This window comes from Neocloeon triangulifer, unplaced genomic scaffold (genome assembly GCF_031216515.1).
Source record: "Neocloeon triangulifer isolate White Clay Creek 2 clone unplaced genomic scaffold, ASM3121651v1 ptg000017l, whole genome shotgun sequence".
NCBI lineage: Eukaryota > Metazoa > Arthropoda > Insecta > Ephemeroptera > Baetidae > Neocloeon > Neocloeon triangulifer.
Window position 1 is genome coordinate 2,678,584 of NW_026775559.1, and position 16,834 is coordinate 2,695,417.

The 16,834-nt window shown below is 37.3% G+C and overlaps 5 protein-coding genes across 7 annotated transcripts; 2 read left to right on the plus strand and 3 right to left on the minus strand.

Annotated features, from left to right (window-relative positions):
• Nucleotides 1-32: 32 nt before the first annotated feature.
• Nucleotides 33-9,422, plus strand: LOC132203648 (focadhesin). 2 transcript variants are annotated; one of them, XM_059631559.1, is made up of 20 exons: nt 33-244; nt 351-413; nt 497-651; nt 709-912; nt 1,003-1,168; nt 1,223-1,490; nt 1,539-2,056; nt 2,109-2,329; nt 2,380-2,583; nt 2,635-2,775; nt 2,830-2,975; nt 3,034-3,446; nt 3,499-3,616; nt 3,672-3,820; nt 3,869-4,071; nt 4,125-4,425; nt 4,484-4,615; nt 7,852-7,910; nt 8,005-8,164; nt 8,467-9,422. In XM_059631559.1, exons 1-20 carry the CDS (start codon nt 221-223, stop codon nt 8,497-8,499), a joined length of 3,678 nt encoding a protein of 1,225 aa, XP_059487542.1. In that variant the 5' UTR covers nt 33-220; the 3' UTR covers nt 8,500-9,422. The 2 variants fall into 2 exon arrangements, with proteins under 2 accessions (XP_059487542.1, XP_059487543.1); XM_059631560.1 differs by having other exon boundaries at nt 8,008-8,164; nt 8,467-9,417.
• LOC132203651 (acetylcholine receptor subunit beta-like 2) lies at nt 4,172-5,874 on the minus strand. The gene is made up of 5 exons (XM_059631566.1): nt 5,718-5,874; nt 5,410-5,662; nt 5,206-5,358; nt 4,978-5,150; nt 4,172-4,924 (listed from the first exon to the last, which is right to left on the minus strand). Exons 1-5 carry the CDS (start codon nt 5,832-5,834, stop codon nt 4,721-4,723), a joined length of 900 nt encoding a protein of 299 aa, XP_059487549.1. The 5' UTR covers nt 5,835-5,874; the 3' UTR covers nt 4,172-4,720.
• On the minus strand, nt 8,288-11,640 carry LOC132203650 (neuronal acetylcholine receptor subunit beta-3-like). 2 transcript variants are annotated; one of them, XM_059631565.1, is made up of 10 exons: nt 11,480-11,640; nt 10,915-11,186; nt 10,101-10,446; nt 9,862-9,998; nt 9,764-9,808; nt 9,604-9,710; nt 9,338-9,548; nt 9,030-9,282; nt 8,826-8,978; nt 8,288-8,770 (listed from the first exon to the last, which is right to left on the minus strand). In XM_059631565.1, exons 1-10 carry the CDS (start codon nt 11,571-11,573, stop codon nt 8,559-8,561), a joined length of 1,830 nt encoding a protein of 609 aa, XP_059487548.1. In that variant the 5' UTR covers nt 11,574-11,640; the 3' UTR covers nt 8,288-8,558. The 2 variants fall into 2 exon arrangements, with proteins under 2 accessions (XP_059487548.1, XP_059487547.1); XM_059631564.1 differs by having other exon boundaries at nt 10,915-11,189.
• Nucleotides 11,641-12,366: 726 nt separating this feature from the next.
• Nucleotides 12,367-15,645, plus strand: LOC132203015 (BOS complex subunit NCLN). Its single transcript, XM_059630433.1, has 10 exons — nt 12,367-12,649; nt 13,127-13,314; nt 13,379-13,532; nt 13,586-13,764; nt 13,851-14,060; nt 14,120-14,377; nt 14,432-14,575; nt 14,629-14,750; nt 14,916-15,093; nt 15,162-15,645. Exons 1-10 carry the CDS (start codon nt 12,475-12,477, stop codon nt 15,225-15,227), a joined length of 1,674 nt encoding a protein of 557 aa, XP_059486416.1. The 5' UTR covers nt 12,367-12,474; the 3' UTR covers nt 15,228-15,645.
• On the minus strand, nt 15,165-16,596 carry LOC132203016 (uncharacterized). Its single transcript, XM_059630434.1, has 5 exons — nt 16,381-16,596; nt 16,231-16,326; nt 16,036-16,178; nt 15,760-15,981; nt 15,165-15,700 (listed from the first exon to the last, which is right to left on the minus strand). Exons 1-5 carry the CDS (start codon nt 16,594-16,596, stop codon nt 15,661-15,663), a joined length of 717 nt encoding a protein of 238 aa, XP_059486417.1. The 3' UTR covers nt 15,165-15,660.
• Between the last annotated feature and the right edge of the window lie 238 nt (nt 16,597-16,834).

The following is a 16,834-nucleotide window of genomic DNA, read 5'->3' on the forward strand; positions in this document are numbered from 1 at the left end:
ACATAGGTGGCAGCACCATTTTGCCGGCAGATCACAGATGGTAAAATTCAAAACACAACGAAAACAGTAAAAACCAGACATTTTACTTTTATTTTTCCGTAGACAGACAAGCCGATTTTTCGTTAATCAAAGAAATGAAGATTTAGAAATTCTGGACAAATTTTAAGCGTCTTATCGTTTTACTGAAGCAACATATTACATTGGAACGAAAAATTTCAACATGAATTCGTCTTCCCTTGTTTACGTAAGATTATTTGTTTTTATTTATCGCAATTCCGTATCATATATCATAGATTTGTCAAAAAAAAAATTTTTAAATCTTTCAAATCTTTGTACTTTCAATTTTTTAGAATGTTGGAAAAATTGTAAGTGCCACTTTGAAGAAAGGCAAGGAAAGCTCGTCAACTCAAGAGGTATTCATATTTCATACAATTAATATTTTTTTATTTATTTTAATAAATTTAGCATATATTTTTACATTTATTAATTTTGAAAGCCTCAAGAGCTGCAGCTGCTAAGAGAAAAGTGCAAAGATGACAATTACGTTGTGAGCCATTCTAGTTGCCAAGGCATCGTGACTTTGGTCGAAGCTGGACTTTTACCGATTCCGAAAGCTCTGTCAACTTTGATTGCTCTTCTTCCAAGCGTCAAGTGAAAATGCATTTTGCTTCATTTTTCATAAATTTCTACATTTTTATTGATTAATAGAGTTCCTGGAAGTGTCATTAGTGCTGTTGGGCAATTGATGGTATTAGATCTGAAGCTTCGGCTGCAAGCTGGCCAGGATTACATAAATCCGTTCAACCTCCATTCGCCCCAACATCCTTTTGTGACAATTCTCAAACGAAATCAAAATGCCTGGGATGAAATCGTCAACGAGATTTCAACCATCTGCAACCACTCGGATGATGTGTAAGCAAATTTGATTCACTCTTAATTAAATTTCTGTTTTAAATTTTAATAAGGAGATAATTATATTTTTTTAATATTTTTATACCTTAGGATTCGTTGTTTTGGTCCAGAGGTTGTCAAACCGGTGGCCCTCTATATGATTTGTGATCCATCTACCACATCCGAGAACCCTCCAGTATACCAACAACCTCTTTGGAACATTTTACTTGGTCTCAAAAACAAAAGCCTAATATTAGAATGTCTGCAATGGATGCAGGTACATAAATCCGTGAATAATTGAGCTTTTAATTTTTAAGAATTTTTTTACCAGATGAAATCACCAGCAAACCAGTCTTTGGTCATGCAACTAGCCGCTTTTCCTGAAGTCGAGGGATTATCGAAAGATGACTTGACCCTCACGCTGGCCAACATTGCCTATGACCTGAGCACGAGTGGCAAAAATCCACAGCCAGCTCTGGTCACCCTCGAGCCATTGCTTGAAAACTGTGGCATTTTTGTTGGATCGTGCGTCGTGATTGTTTTGTGCCATGCCATTTGTGCTGCTGCCCCAAATCACCTTTTAGCCCTTTTGACAACATGTAATTATCTTCAAATTTCTTGATATTTTAATCTCAATTTATTTTTAGGTCACTTGGTAATAGAGAAGAACAAGTGCTGCACGTTTGCTGCCAACATTTTCACTACATCCATCCTGCCTTTCATGGCGTGTCCATCTCCCTTGATTGCTGCACCTTTGAGAAAAATCCAGACCATCATTGCCCAGCTGAAATTGGCCAAAGTTGTTCCGGAGCCCCCACAATTGACCTCGCACACATTTCCAATTGCCCACTTGGCAGTCCAGAGCTACATTTTGGTCGAGATCAGCCAGGCGAATGTTTTGATCAAGTGGCTGAATCACTTGAAGCAGGCACCTGAAAGGTTTCAACAAGAGTGTATGCTGATTTTGGGTGCAGTTTTGACCAACCCTAAAAACGAGTCCCCTGTTCTGAACGTCTGCTTGGAAATTTTGGTCGAACTGGCCCGAAGTAAAATTGATATGGTAGCGTCTGTGCTGACATGGCTGCTGTCTCGCCTCAGCCAGGAAAAGAGACCGGAGTGCCAATTGGCTCTGTTAAAGGCTCTGCCCAGGCTTGGAAAGCAAAAGGTTTGATTTTTTTTATTTAACTGCAGGCTGTTAAAAACTAATTGTTTTTCAGGAAAATGTTTCTTTGATCATCAACACGCTGGAAAGCCTTCGATCGGCACCAGCCCTCCAGCCTTTGGTGCTCAACTTGTACTTGATTATGTGGAAACTGGAGCCCCGAGTTTTCCCTTACCTTCACAAATTACTCTTGGTGGACAGCATTGGCAAAAGTGACCTCCAGAATTACTGGGACTTAACCAGAGCACACACCATCAAAGAAATCTGCTTGGAGAGGTAATTAAAATTGATTAAATTATTTTTCTCATAATGGCATTCAATATCAGGCCAAATCAGCACGGTAAGGATTTGGTCGGCATTCTGTCTGGAATTTTAAACCGCTGCACTGGTGAATCGGGAGCGACTGCGTGCGCGCTTGCTTTGGAAGCAATAGCAGCTCTATGCAAAGCAACTGTCATTGATGTTGCGTCCACCTGGAAAGTTTTGGCACCAAGACTGGCTCCAGACATGAGACCTGTAGTTGTGAAAAAGTGAGTTAATATTTAGAATGAAAATAGCAAGCTTACCCAATTGGATTTTAGTTTGTGCACAGTATTGGGCTTGATGAGTGAGGTGCCATCAAATCACCCCGAACAAGCAAAACTCTGGACAGACGTCCAAACAAGACTGTGGTATTACTCTGCATGTGGACTGAGCACTGAAGTTTCCATCTCAGCATTCAAGTAATTATATCAAATTTTATGCTGGATCATCCTTATAAATTATTCCTTCCTAAGAGCGCTGTCTAAATTCACTTTGGAGGACCTTTACCTCTCAGTCGTTCCAGCAATGTTTAAGAAAAATTTGCCATATCCTCCAGAGTTCTCGAAAAGTGCAGCAGACTCTTCCAAGTCAGCAGAAGATGTACTTAACTTTATCCCTGGTAATTTATGATTTTTTTAGCATTGGATCTTTTAAAATGATTGATTTTAAATTCGCAGGAGTTTGTTGGCCTCAAATGCTGGCTGTCCTTCCAACCGCCACAGAGTTAGTGACAAAGTTCCTTAGTGATGAGATTGAAACCCTTCGAGGTGCCCTGCAGCAAGTTCCGGGAAAAGCTGAGCCCGATGTTCCTCGTCTAAACATCTACAGCATTTTTCTTGGTTTGCTTGGCTGTCTGAGAAAGGCCCAAGTCAACGATCCTGTGGTGCCTAACATTTTGAAAGTTCTGGCGCAACCAATGCCAAAGCAATTTCCCCCCTGCAACTGGAACTTCATGGAAACTTTGGCAGGACAGAGAGCAGATTTGCTTGTTGCGAGTTTGAAAGTTGTCGCAAGGCAGGCACACACCTCACCATCTGCTCTCAAAGTCACCGAGTCCTTACTCAAAGAAGCTGCCACCATGAACCTAGAGGTATACTAATGAGAAAATGAAATTTGTTTTGATATTAATTTAAAATGCATAGATTCAGGACGTAGTTGACATATTTTCTACACTGGAAATATTAGGGAAAACTGTTGAGCCAACTTCGCTGAGAAACTTTGTGGAGGCACATGTGCGCAGGGCCATCGAATTTTGTTTGGGTATTTACAGAAACTTTTTTAAATTAAATATTTACTAAGAAGTATTTTGCCATAGCTGATGAGGCTAATTTGGGAACACTACATAAAATCTTTGGACACATCAAGTGTACACTCCTTAATGACGATGTTTTGGAAATAAATCAGAAGCTTTTGGCACTGACTCTGGATGATCTTATGAGTGAGCTCAGCTGGAAGGACAATAAGGTAATTGTTTTTTATTAATGTACGTCATTTTGTTAATGTCTCCTTTAGGTGTTTTTGCCATACAATGAATGTGTCAGCCAGATGCACTCCAAGTTCCTGAATGAAATGACATCCCCCACCACTTGGTCTGAAGTCAACTCTCGGAAACTGCAAAATGCCATCGTAATCCGAACTTGGATTGCTGCAAATTCAGATGAGAATGCACTCAATTGGGTCAACGAGTGCATTGAAGCGTGCCACACTAAACCAAAGTATAATATTTGACAATTTCCATGGTGTTTTTTTAAAAATTTAAATTTTTCAGTGAACACAGATTTTTATTTGAACACTTGATTCAACCACTTGTGCACAATAGAAAGTCTGTTGAAGTGACTAAAGACTGGCTCTTGCAACTGATGGGACAAATTCAGGCCTCTCTTCTATCAAGTGAGACAAATGAGCGCAGCCTCTATCTGTGTGACGTTTGGAGCTTGGCCATCCTGACACTTTCAGGCCATCTCGTACATGGCAATGTTACAAAGAACAGAGACGTTCGACTTGATCTTCTACCCCAAGCAGCATTGAGCTTTGCAGAAAGCCCCAATTTCAATGGATTGACTTTGCAGGTTTGTTTGGGGCTTTAAATTGTTTCTTGTATGTTGAAGTATTTATTCAATTTTGTAGATGATTGAATGGATACACAGTGTGATTCAGTCTAAGAACCTGCCAGAAGACTTCACAGTCACACTGTTTAAGTGCCTGAAAGCTCTCCGGCATGACGACTGCATGAAGAAACCTGGACTGTGGACAAAAGTTGTAAGCTGTTGATTTTTTTTACATTTTTATAAAATGACAATGATCGCTTGTCGAGAATATTTTATCGATATTTGTTATTTTATTTATGGAAATTTTATAATCAAATTAAAAACTAAACACGATAATAGTGAAGATAAGCATGCTGAAAAACGCCAGCAGATCTATTGCGTTGGCTACGTCGGCCCAAACGTTTTGTTTGGCCTCCTTTGGTTCCTCAGAACAGTCATTTGATCCACTTTGCTCTGCAGAGTCATTTTCCAAAAGCCTGTGATCATTGCCGCTAAAAATGGCTCTTCTTCTGACCATTTCCTTCGATTGAAATTTTTTTGTGAATTCTTTAATTTTTTAATTTGTGTATTTACGGGGTAACGATGAACGCGGTGCATATTTGTCACAATATCTGGCAAATATGACAGGAATGTAAGGATGATTGGTGGTGGTGCTGATTCAGACTTGCATTCACTAGTTAGCATGACAACGATGGTAGTCAAAATCGAAAAGGTTGATAGAATCAAGGCGTTGGAATACATTGAAACTGAAATGATAATTTAATAGTTTACTTCTATTTTTGATTGTATTTATTTCTGTACTTATATGAGGAGTTTTGCTCACTTCTCCAGGAAACTGTGAGAAAAAGCTCATCAAAACTATAAAATTGGTCGTCAAGCAGATCAGGCCAAAAAACAGCCGGTATGATTGGTTTGTTTCCATCCAAAATGAGGCAGCGATAAAAATGAGCACCACTGAAATAGAGCGTTTATAAATTTTGCAGGTGCTAAGTTTTATTCCTGAACCGTATAAAGGTGCAAAAACTGTCCAAGTGTAAATTCCATTGCTCCGTCGAAGTTTGACTTTAAACTCCAAGGCTGTGTTTTTCATTTCAATATCATCATCATCTGCATCGTCTTGTTCACTCTCGTCACTATAATATTTGTCCTCAAAATATGGATGCAAATCATTTTCTGCTTGCTCGTGAAGAGTCAGCTCTTCCAAGACCCATTGGGCTTTTTCTATTCCAGTTGTCGAAAAATCTGTCACTCCTGACTCCTATGAAGACCCAAAGAGAATAAATTTTCTATTTCGAACAAAAAAAAATTCTTACATCCACCATATTTTTAAGGCTCACTTTGTCCGACTGGCCCCAGACGCCAAGTGTGAAGGTGCACACTTGCTTATCAAAGGGCCAAAACTCCAAATTTAGGTTGCATAGTGCCTTCATTTGTGTCTTTGGTGTCCAGTAAAATTGCGCCCATTTTTAATCTATTCTAGCGTTTCACAAGCACGCAATCGCTCAGTCATGCTGACCAATGAATTGATACAACTCTTCAAACTCGGGAATGATAATTATAATTTTAAATTATTTTGTTGAAATCTATTTTAATTAGAAAAATTATATCGCCTACCTGCAAAAGAGATCATCTTTTTTTTTGTAAAATTAAACTGCAAACAAAAGACATCTTTTGTTGAGAAAGTTTGTAATTAAGTGGCATTTATTAAACAAACTATTAGTCTAAGCGTTTCCGTTTGCCTTTTTTAAATTTGATTTTTTTTGTTAAGAGAACAGATTTTTATTTAGTAATTTGAAGTTTTAGAATTTAAATTCGCTTTTTGCCTCAATATGTGAATCCAACACACGCTACACTTTTCCTCAAAAATGAAACTCAACTTTTCCTCATTGCGTTTCAATTTGATGGAAATCAGTTTTTCTAATTTCCTTTATAAAATAAAGTATCATATGCATTGATTTGACCGTTGTTTTACAGTAAATATAATATTTTTAATCAAGAACGATTCATAACGTCAAAATCGAAATTTATTATTAAACTGGATTTATTTATTTTAATTTGGCTAATTTTTAAACAGATTCCATAACATTTGATTTGGAGCTTTATGATGTTTTGGCTAGCGCGTGGCCAATAGCCCACAAAACGACGATACGATCAGACAGTCATTGAAGTTGCTATAAATCCAAGAGCGCGCACACAAAATTCCAAGAACCAAAAGTTGTCTGGTCTGGGCGCGGAGCGTGCAGACAGGAAACTGGCGCTTTTGCGGGCAAAAAAATAATGTTACCATGGTAGCGTCGCCGACCGAAATGTGTGCGGTTTGCTTTGCTTACAGCTTGGCCCGGCGTAATATAAAAAAGCCAGCATGATTGATACCCATTATGTGAGTCCATCGGGCCACAAACTCGGGAAAAATCACAGCAATCGGCAAACGCTGTCCAAACGATTCGAGATAAAAAGTAGAATTGAGAAGTAAAGAAATAACCGTATTGGCGCAGAAGAAGGCGATCGCTCTGTCTGCCCCTTTTTACTGCTCAGTTTTATTGCAATGATCTTAAGTATAACCTTTAAAAAAAAAAAATTGTAAATTTAATTTAGCAAAATATTTTAAAGAAATTTAAAAAAAATTAAATTTTGTTTTGACTTTGGATCAATAACAAAATCTATTTTACAAGTATTTATTTAAATTAAATAATTCTGTTTTTATGTTTATTATTTTGTTTATAAAATATTATATTCAATTTTTTTTAATAAATCATTTATTTAAAATAAAAAATATTTTATAAAATAAATTCGGACAAACAACACGTTATGAACTTTGAATCTCAACTTTCAACGAGGCATTATTCTACTGCATTCCTGACTTGTAGTTTTATTCCAGAATAAATTTTAATATTAAAAAGAACATTGAAAAAAACTGGCTCATCCTGAGAAAGTGGATAATATCTCATGCGTAATTTGAAGTTAATTTTGTAAATTTTATACTTCACTATTCAACGCAGAATTAGGAAACTGAGCGCCAAAAATGTATTAAAAACTAATTTAAACGTCAAAAGTTCAAAATTTCCCAACAAATAAGAAGTGTTGCCAATCACAACACTATCCGCGCCTAGCAAAACAATTCTGCTCAAAAGCTACGCAAAAAGCACTGAAGTATCTCGAGCATGAAATTCGCCAGGGAGCGAATGGAGCAAAAAGATTCGTCTAGACAAGCCCGAGAGTGCTAGAATGTTTGTTCAGATGTAGAGAATAATATTCAAGCGGAAACGCGTCTCTTATTCACTCTCGAGAAATTCAGATAAATTATAAATTAATGGTGGCGCTTTCTCGCGTTTCTCCAAAGTGTATTGCAAAAAGCTTTCGGCGCCTGCTCTGTTTGCCGTCTATTTTTTTGCTCGCTCTCCCCTTCGCTCACCCCCAATTCGGTCATTAATTATCCTGTCCTTGCAGCAAGCAAGCTGTCTTCGACGGCAAGAAAGCCATCAGGGGCGGCATTCCCTTTGTCTTCCGTAAGTATATTATAAATAGCTCTCGAAATTTTTGTTTGCTCTCGAGCTGATGATGGACGGCGGTATTGATTGAAATTTTTAAATTGTGCAAAAGCAGCTCAATTCGGAGAATGGAACTACGGGCCGCAGCACGGCTTTGCCAGGATCACACGTTGGAACGTGGAAAAGGCTCCGGAGCGGATGCCCAGCGGAGATGTCGAGGCCATTTTCTCGCTGATGGACAACGAGTTCACCAGATCCATGTGGTCTTACCCGTGAGTCACCTTTTTCCCTCATTGAAATCGCCAAAATTGTGCCTCTTAATTAATTAGATTGAAAAAAAAAGTGATAAATTATATATATATTTTTTTTTATCTAGGTATTCTTGATTTAATACTCCAAATACATATTTTAGGATGGCAGAAAAACAGAAAATATATTCTAAAAAAATTCTAAAATTTTTACTTCTGTCTTGAAATAAAATATTTCATGAAATTGTCTTTACAGACAACAAATTATTTAATTATTTATCATTTCCAATTTTTTTTTTTTTATAAACAAAATTTTTCTCACATAGATTCCGGTTGACATACCGGCTGATCCTGCGTGAGAAGGAGTTGCATTTCAACATTGGGATCTACAACCCGAGCAAGGACCTTACATTCAGCTTCAATCTGAATTCTTTAATTTTTTAATTTGTGTATTTACGGGGTAACGATGAACGCGGTGCATATTTGTCACAATATCTGGCAAATATGACAGGAATGTAAGGATGATTGGTGGTGGTGCTGATTCAGACTTGCATTCACTAGTTAGCATGACAACGATGGTAGTCAAAATCGAAAAGGTTGATAGAATCAAGGCGTTGGAATACATTGAAACTGAAATGATAATTTAATAGTTTACTTCTATTTTTGATTGTATTTATTTCTGTACTTATATGAGGAGTTTTGCTCACTTCTCCAGGAAACTGTGAGAAAAAGCTCATCAAAACTATAAAATTGGTCGTCAAGCAGATCAGGCCAAAAAACAGCCGGTATGATTGGTTTGTTTCCATCCAAAATGAGGCAGCGATAAAAATGAGCACCACTGAAATAGAGCGTTTATAAATTTTGCAGGTGCTAAGTTTTATTCCTGAACCGTATAAAGGTGCAAAAACTGTCCAAGTGTAAATTCCATTGCTCCGTCGAAGTTTGACTTTAAACTCCAAGGCTGTGTTTTTCATTTCAATATCATCATCATCTGCATCGTCTTGTTCACTCTCGTCACTATAATATTTGTCCTCAAAATATGGATGCAAATCATTTTCTGCTTGCTCGTGAAGAGTCAGCTCTTCCAAGACCCATTGGGCTTTTTCTATTCCAGTTGTCGAAAAATCTGTCACTCCTGACTCCTATGAAGACCCAAAGAGAATAAATTTTCTATTTCGAACAAAAAAAAATTCTTACATCCACCATATTTTTAAGGCTCACTTTGTCCGACTGGCCCCAGACGCCAAGTGTGAAGGTGCACACTTGCTTATCAAAGGGCCAAAACTCCAAATTTAGGTTGCATAGTGCCTTCATTTGTGTCTTTGGTGTCCAGTATACTGTCCCGTTGCAGTCAACATGGAGAAGCGATAGTGCACTCATTAGATCACAGCCTTTTCCGTCGGCAGCACTATGATTTCAAAATATATATTTTTTATTTTAAAAATAATTGAAAAATTGCCCACTTGTAAAGAATAAGTTCTGGAATCCAAATTTGACCTGTTGGCACGGTGATATGATTAATTCCGTCATAATCAGCAGGATTCCACCTCAGTTTTTCGTCCTTCCAGGTCTATTTAAAGATATTTTAAATTGTTAAATTTGATAGAAATAATTTTATAATACCAATGCCAATTGTCCAAGCAGGATTGCAGTGCTTTCCTTTTCAATCTAAAAATTAAAAATTTAAAATAACTCTTAATTTTAAAATATATCAATCATACAATATCGATGTTTTGAGGCACAAACGCAGCATATATTTTCAGGGTAGGACTGTGTTTTAATGTTGGGATTGTGTAAGGGTTGTAATCACCGAAGAGATTTCTTCGCAAGCGCTCCGCATCCGTTAGTCTGGCTTCCGCTGTAGGGGGCGATAAAAATTAATCAAGCAATTTCATCCATTTGTTCTTTTTATTATTTAGTCAATTATTCCTTAACTAAAAAGAAATTTATTTATGTGTACCGTTTGGTTCAGGCTCTGTAGGTACAGGTATTGGAGGCTCATTATTTGAACTGTTGGGGGTTGTGTTTTTCTTAGGACAGTTGTACTCCCATTTTCCGAACACACCGTTCCAAGTGCAGAAGGCAAAAAACTTGATCTTTAGTGGCTGAGGGTCTTGCCATGCCATGAAAGGTGTGTCGTCACCCTCTTTACCCACGCCGATAGTGCCATCGCCTGACAAGCGGATCCAGAAGCTACGTGGCTCAAAGCCGGAAAGCAACTCTGGTGTTTGCAAATTAGATTTTGTGCCCGTTCGAAGAGCTCGACGGATGTCAGAAAATGTATTTCTGCCGGCACCAAGTACGATCTGTTGTTGCAAAATATCATTAACTTAAAAAAAATGCAAATATATAGTAACATTTGATTAAATGAGGAAATAGTATTAAAATTAAGATTGATAATAAAAAAAAGTTGATGGTAATAATTTAAAGTCAGCTTTTCCTCGATGGATTTTGTGAGTTGTTTAATTGTTTGAGAAAAACAATATCCTGCTCTGCATGTTATGGCGGAGGGCTGCATGAAATTTTTCGCCTGTGAGGTTCAGAGAAGACAAAATCCATTGAAGAAAAGCCGACTTCAAATTCTAATCACCCTCGATCGTGAAATTCTACCACTATAAAAGTTGGTTTACACTTGGAAAATATACAATCAATTAATTCCTTACTTTATTTAATCGTTTTCCAACAGAAACTTCCTGTATTAAAAAAAATTAACAGTTTCCCTTAATTCAAAATTTAGCTCTTGATATTTTAAAACCAATCTTTACTGGTCCTACCTCGTAAACTGGATGCCCTATAGTTGCATTATCACTTGGCGCCAGAAGAATGTGAGCGTCGCTGGCAGCCCTCACAGTGAACCTAAGGGTAGTGGAGACTACACCATCAGACTGAGAAATTTCCGCGTAATTATTCCACACGTGGAAGCGCGAGTAACCATAGGTAATTGTGTATTGCACGTTACACATTGTCTTTGTGTACCCTGCAGATTTTGGCTGCAAGGCAGGTAAGACATCTGGCTCAACAGTTGCTCTGGCTCCGTCACCTTGTCCTGCTTAAAAATACGATTTTTTTTTAATATATAGAAAAGGATTTTTATTGATTTTTATTATTGATCCTTTGCAAAATATTAATCAAAACCTCATTTCACACACCAAAAAATATTTATAAAATTAACTGAAACAAAAGAAAAATTTTGCAAATTTTAAACAGTTTTAAATTGGCATTATATAATAACACCCAATATCACCTTTAAATTTTTTTTATGAATTTACTGTTGAAATGTTTTTTAATTAAGTAGAAAATTTGAAAATTGTGTTGAAGCACTTTTGACGCTGTTTTTACCATAACTATAACTGATGCCAAATGTTGTCTTAACTTCTGATGTGATAATGATTATTATGACCACAGTCAAAGTTACACACAATGGTGATGCCATCGATCAATAAACTTTGCAATCAACGAAACAGAGAGTTGAAAGAAAACTGTTAGCGCATTGAGTCGAAGAATATACTGATTTGTTTCAACACTTCGTGTTTTATCTTCAGGAAAGACAAAGCCAGACATCCGGCATGGAGGCATGGATATATCAGGGATACTTATTTATTTAAAGGCAATTTAACGGGCTGCAGTTTTCTCATAAGAAGATGAAATATTAAAAAGAGAAGAATTTTTAACCAATTTATGTCATTTTGATCTATTTTTATTTTTCGTCACACAACTTTGAAAAATCCGGAAAAATCTAAAAATGGAGCACACAATTATTTTTTTAGAAATTAATTGGTAAATTTAGTTTTCAGGCTTATTTTAATTCGCAAGAACAACCTTCTTGTCAGTTCTATATTTGCATCAATTATTCGAATTATTTATGATAATCTTATTAGAAAATATTGTAGCAAAGCCTGAAGCCTTACGTTTTTGATACAATTCACCGCAATTTATTAAGACAAGAGTTGCTATTCTGTTTCTTTACATAAAATTAATTTTAATACAAATAATCGAGGGCTAGAAGCTCTTTTAGATCACACACGATAGGAAAAATACAAATTGGAAAAAAGCTACAGCCATTGATTTCAATTGATTTATTAGGCCTCGCTCTATTATTAGGCTGCAGCACAGCTGCCACGTGCCAATCCATCGCTTGTCTTTCCTATCGCGCGCTTGGTCGTGATTGGCTATTCTACTGCGACGCCAACGCCATCTACCAATTAAGCTCAAGGGGGCGAGGCCAGTTCCGCTCCTCCGTTCTGATCTGATTTTATTTGTGTCCTCTGCTGACTTGCGAAACACGTCGTGGTTTCGCCAAATTCGGTCCAGTGTGTGGCCGGTCTAACTGGAAAATGTGGTTCGACGAGGTGGAAAGCATAGCGGAGCTTTTCCGCGGCTACTTGCCCTACTACTTGGTCATCGCTCTACCCATTTTCATCATAATTTCGCCGGCCAACCCGGTGGCCGCTTCGCACGAGTTTCCAGTCTATCGAATGCAACAGTACGACTTGCACGGCGTTCCACATGGTAAATTTGGACAAAATTGGACATTTTGGAATTGAAAAAATTTAGAAAAACTGTACAGATAGTATCATGGGCGGAAGCCCTTCAAATTTGCGTTCGTTAAATTTATTCTGAACATCACCTGTGGTGCTTCCTTTTAATCGGATTAACTTTTGTTTTTCTTCATATTAAGTCGAGCTAAATTTAGATTTCATAGAGTCACAATACTCCATTCATGCGTAACAATTATTGAGCATCAAAGGAAAAAAATTTGGCAGTAAAGTTATTATTATTTTTAGAAAAAATAATTTGTTATAATTATGTATGTGTATTGAATGATTTAACTTTTTTACTTTTAATCTGAAGGTTTGCCATTATAATAAGTCAAAATTTTTCACAATCAACACCTAATTTATTGTGAGCATAATCAAAAATTAATTTATGCTTAAAACTAGAGAAACAAGTTATGTATAAATTATTTAACCCCTTCAATTTTTTAAGGTTGTCGCAGTGCTCCGATCAACATTGAAGCCAGGGCTCTGAACACCTGGAGCAGTGCTCGACACTGTGTGATAGCCAAAATCCAGGACCTGACCATCGAACAGTTCAGGGACGTTGCGGAAAAGGCTGGTGCCCTAATCGTAGTGCTCCCCTCTGACTTAACTGCTCTGTCCATCGAGGACAGACAGGTAATTTTAACCAAAATATTTTATAAACTTATTAGTATTTATACACAAAATGTAATATTTTCAGAATATTTTGGAGCTTGAAGACCTGATGATGGAGCAGGAGGTCTCAATTCCTGTCTACTTCACTCACTGGAATCCCTCGATGGATGACGTGCTGTCCGATCTGAGCACGACCACCACAAGCACTCCGCAACCAGCACAGGGATCTGCTTTAGAAAGTAATCTCCTTAAAATTGTTGATAAGCTTAACTAATTTTAATCTTTTTTTTAGATCTAATGCAGTCTGTTTCTGCCAATGGGTACCAAATTGTGGTCAACAGCCATCAGGCCCATGCCAGGACGGATGTGGCGGTGGCAAATATTCAGGGCAAACTGTCCGGTCAAGGAATGGAGGACAAATTGCCAACTGTGGCTATTGTTGCTCATTATGACAGTTATGGAGTAGCACCAGTGAGTTTGCTTTCTATTTAAAAATATTCAAAAGTTGCCTAATTTTTATATATAGAATTATTTGCATTGATCCGTACTTTTCTTAGGAATTGGCTTTTGGCGCTGACTCAAATGGTTCTGGCGTTGCTGTCCTGATTGAACTTGCCAGAATCTTCTCCCAACTTTACAACTCTCAGCGAACGCATGCCCAATTCAATCTTATGTTTTTACTGGCCGGAGCTGGCAAATTGAACTATCAGGGCACCAAAAAGTGGCTTGAGGATCAAATCGACAGCATTGACGGATCACCTCTACAGGTTATTTTTTTTTTAAATGTTTGTTATAAAAACATCTTGTAACAATTTATGAATCTTAGAATGCCCACTTTGTGATCTGCCTGGACACTCTGTCCACGTCTAAGAACATCTACATCCACTATTCGAAACCACCCAAGGAAGGAACAACCACTGCAAAGTTTTTGCATGAACTGACTGAAGCAGCCAAAGAACTGTATCCGGGAGTCAATGTTGAGCTGATCCACAAGAAGATTAATTTGGCAGAAAAGAAAATGGCTTGGGAACACGAACGTCTCAGTATGAAGCGAATTGCAGGCTTCACCGTTTCATCTCTGGAAGTAAGATCATTTGTTAAATTTTTCTGAAGTATAATAAAAAAATATTAAAATCAGAGTCATCAAGACTATGCAAGATCAACAATTTTGGACAAGACTGCAGATATCGAGACGATTGCTCAGAAGGCAAGTGTTTTGTCCGAGGCCTTGGCAAGGTACATCTATAACCTGTCCTCGGAAGATGTCTTCACAGAGAATCTTGTGAGAAATTCAAATTTTGAAATTAATTGGCTCTGAATAAAAAATAAATACAGAAAATTGATGAGACTGCCATTGAGGGAGTGATGGATTTCCTTGTTGCCCAGCCTAGAGCTGCTCAAGTCTTAGCTACCAAACAGAATCCTCTAGTCACTAGTCTTCAAAATATCTTGTCCAGGTAAAATCAATTTAAATGACCAGCAATAGACTGATTATAAATTACTATAAATTGCTCCGTTACTGTCAAGAGATGTTTTTGTAAATTTGCCGAAGACAATTTTCATTCAAACGGAATTGGCCAGTTATTATTAATTGCTCACAATAAAACTGATTTTTTTTATAGATACTTGAAGGACGTCAAGGTGTCTTATCTCATTCCTGACAAGCGAGACCCAGACTTCGCTTTCTACGATGTAACCAAAGCAAATGTAAACGTGTACAGTGTTAAGCCAGCCGTTTTTGACCTATTCCTGACCTTTGCCATTGTGGTATACCTGGGGATCACTTACGTTTGTATCCAAGTAAGAAGATACTTTAAATTATAAACTTTTGACAAATTAAATCTCAAACGTGTTGTTTCCGATTTCAGCACTTTAACATTTTCTACGGCTTGATGGCGCATATTGCAGTTCCGGCCAAGAGCAAGGTCCAGTGAGCCAAGCAGGTTAGACTTTTGCCGCTAATTCCCACCCATTTTCTAAATTCCCCATTTGCGAGACTTGCAAGCAAGGTTTAGTGCCATTTGTGATTGCGCGAAATAACGACTTTACAAAATTAAAACTGTTTTCAATGCGTATTATTATTTATTGCGTTTTCAAGTTTTAAGCATTAATAATAATTATGTTTGATGGTTGATTTGTTTGTTGAAATACTATTGTTAGTCCTCAATAATTAAGATTACAAGAAGTTGGTCCACACGTCTAGATGAGTAAGTTAGAGCATGAGAAAGAGTGCCTTTTGGGCAAAATTTTTACGAGGCAAATCCCTCAATTTCACTGATATGCGTTTCTCCTGTACTCAACAACCTGCGCTTAATCAAATAAACCTGGCCAAAAAGTAATAAAAAGAAGATCATTTGTGATTTAATTTTATGTTGAACTAATTCCTCTTCTCCACTCCGGAACTTTTCTGTGAAAGAAAGCATTTTAGGGGATTGTCAGGTTTGAAAGAAAATAATTTTTCTATACAGATGAGGGATGTTCCTGACGTGAATGACAGGTTTCGGGAATTTAGTTTTGTTCTCAAGCTCGTCAATTTTGCACTTGGCTCTCCACACTTCTGTCATTTGCAAAAGCCGGTCAGGGTTTCTCGGAATGGACACCATTTCTGGTACTCTTGGTGGATCTTTCTTCTCTTTTCTTGTAATGCGCATAAGTTTCATTTTTTCCACATGCATGTCGTCCAGTTTTCTACAAAATTTTATGATTTTATTTGCTTCAAATCATGATTTCCTCTTCTAAAACCTGTATGTTTTTATCATCTTCCTAGCTTCCTCTGCCCTTTCTTTTCTGATTTCCTCCTCCATTCGTTTCCTTTCAATCTTGGCACTCTCTTCTGCTCTTTGCCTCTCTTGCCTGACAGTCAATATTTTTTCTCTCACTTTCAACTAAAATTTTTAAATTACTTTATTACTTTGTGCATTATTAAATAATTCAAACCTGTTTTTCTCTTTCAATTTTCTGAAACAACCTCTCGGCCTCTTTTTGCTCTTTTAATTTCTGCTCCTGCAGTTCTCGTTCTTCCTCCTTTTGTCTCTTTAAGATTTAAATTAATAAACAAATAACAAAATAAATTTTCAGCCGCCATACCTTCCATTTTGTAATTTCTATCTTCTTCTGCTCTCCCTCTGCTTCTTCGGCTGAAGCCGTGGAACTTTTACGAGATCTAGTTTTCTTCTCATTCACTTTGTCATTTTCCCTTCTTCTGGAGTCCCGCCACTGCTGTATTGCCACTTTATTTTTCTCTCTGAGCCTTTCGTACTCTTCAAACCAATGCAGGTGCTGCGTTATTTTCTCCGAAGTCATATCTTCAATAAATTTAATTAGTAATTTTTACATTTCAACTTCCAAATGTTGCTATGCCTGGTAGTTGACTTGTAAGTGATCTGTAAAATTTAGAAAGGTCTTGTTTGCGAAATTTGCTTTTCATCCTTAGAAATAAGAGGTGGTCTTGCTCGTCCCATCCACCTGTGTGCCCGTGATTTTCAACGAATCTCTCAAAATTTGAAATATTCTGTAAAATTTATCGAAGAATAAAAATTTT

What these genes read in the sequence shown, in the direction of transcription:
- LOC132203016 (XM_059630434.1), bottom strand. Translation starts at nt 16,596, where the DNA reads ATGACTTCGGAGAAAATAACGCAGCACCTGCATTGGTTTGAAGAGTAC. An exon ending in TAGAAATTACAAAATGGAAG is followed by an intron (nt 16,327 to 16,380) that starts GTATGGCGGCTG and finishes TAAATCTTAAAG; the next exon opens with AGACAAAAGGAGGAAGAACG. An exon ending in AAGATGATAAAAACATACAG is followed by an intron (nt 15,982 to 16,035) that starts GTTTTAGAAGAG and finishes AAAATTTTGTAG; the next exon opens with AAAACTGGACGACATGCATG.
- LOC132203015 (XM_059630433.1), top strand. Translation starts at nt 12,475, where the DNA reads ATGTGGTTCGACGAGGTGGAAAGCATAGCGGAGCTTTTCCGCGGCTAC. An exon ending in TGTCCATCGAGGACAGACAG is followed by an intron (nt 13,315 to 13,378) that starts GTAATTTTAACC and finishes TAATATTTTCAG; the next exon opens with AATATTTTGGAGCTTGAAGA. An exon ending in TTGACGGATCACCTCTACAG is followed by an intron (nt 14,061 to 14,119) that starts GTTATTTTTTTT and finishes TATGAATCTTAG; the next exon opens with AATGCCCACTTTGTGATCTG.
- LOC132203648 (XM_059631559.1), top strand. Translation starts at nt 221, where the DNA reads ATGAATTCGTCTTCCCTTGTTTAC. An exon ending in TTTAGCCCTTTTGACAACAT is followed by an intron (nt 1,491 to 1,538) that starts GTAATTATCTTC and finishes ATTTATTTTTAG; the next exon opens with GTCACTTGGTAATAGAGAAG. An exon ending in GCGTGCCACACTAAACCAAA is followed by an intron (nt 4,072 to 4,124) that starts GTATAATATTTG and finishes TAAATTTTTCAG; the next exon opens with TGAACACAGATTTTTATTTG.
- LOC132203650 (XM_059631564.1), bottom strand. Translation starts at nt 11,573, where the DNA reads ATGGCATCACCATTGTGTGTAACTTTGACTGTGGTCATAATAATCATT. An exon ending in TACAGAGCCTGAACCAAACG is followed by an intron (nt 9,999 to 10,100) that starts GTACACATAAAT and finishes CGCCCCCTACAG; the next exon opens with CGGAAGCCAGACTAACGGAT. An exon ending in GCCTTAAAAATATGGTGGAT is followed by an intron (nt 9,283 to 9,337) that starts GTAAGAATTTTT and finishes GGGTCTTCATAG; the next exon opens with GAGTCAGGAGTGACAGATTT.
- LOC132203651 (XM_059631566.1), bottom strand. Translation starts at nt 5,834, where the DNA reads ATGAAGGCACTATGCAACCTAAATTTGGAGTTTTGGCCCTTTGATAAG. An exon ending in GAGCAAAACTCCTCATATAA is followed by an intron (nt 5,151 to 5,205) that starts GTACAGAAATAA and finishes TTATCATTTCAG; the next exon opens with TTTCAATGTATTCCAACGCC. An exon ending in ACCGCGTTCATCGTTACCCC is followed by an intron (nt 4,925 to 4,977) that starts GTAAATACACAA and finishes TTTCAATCGAAG; the next exon opens with GAAATGGTCAGAAGAAGAGC.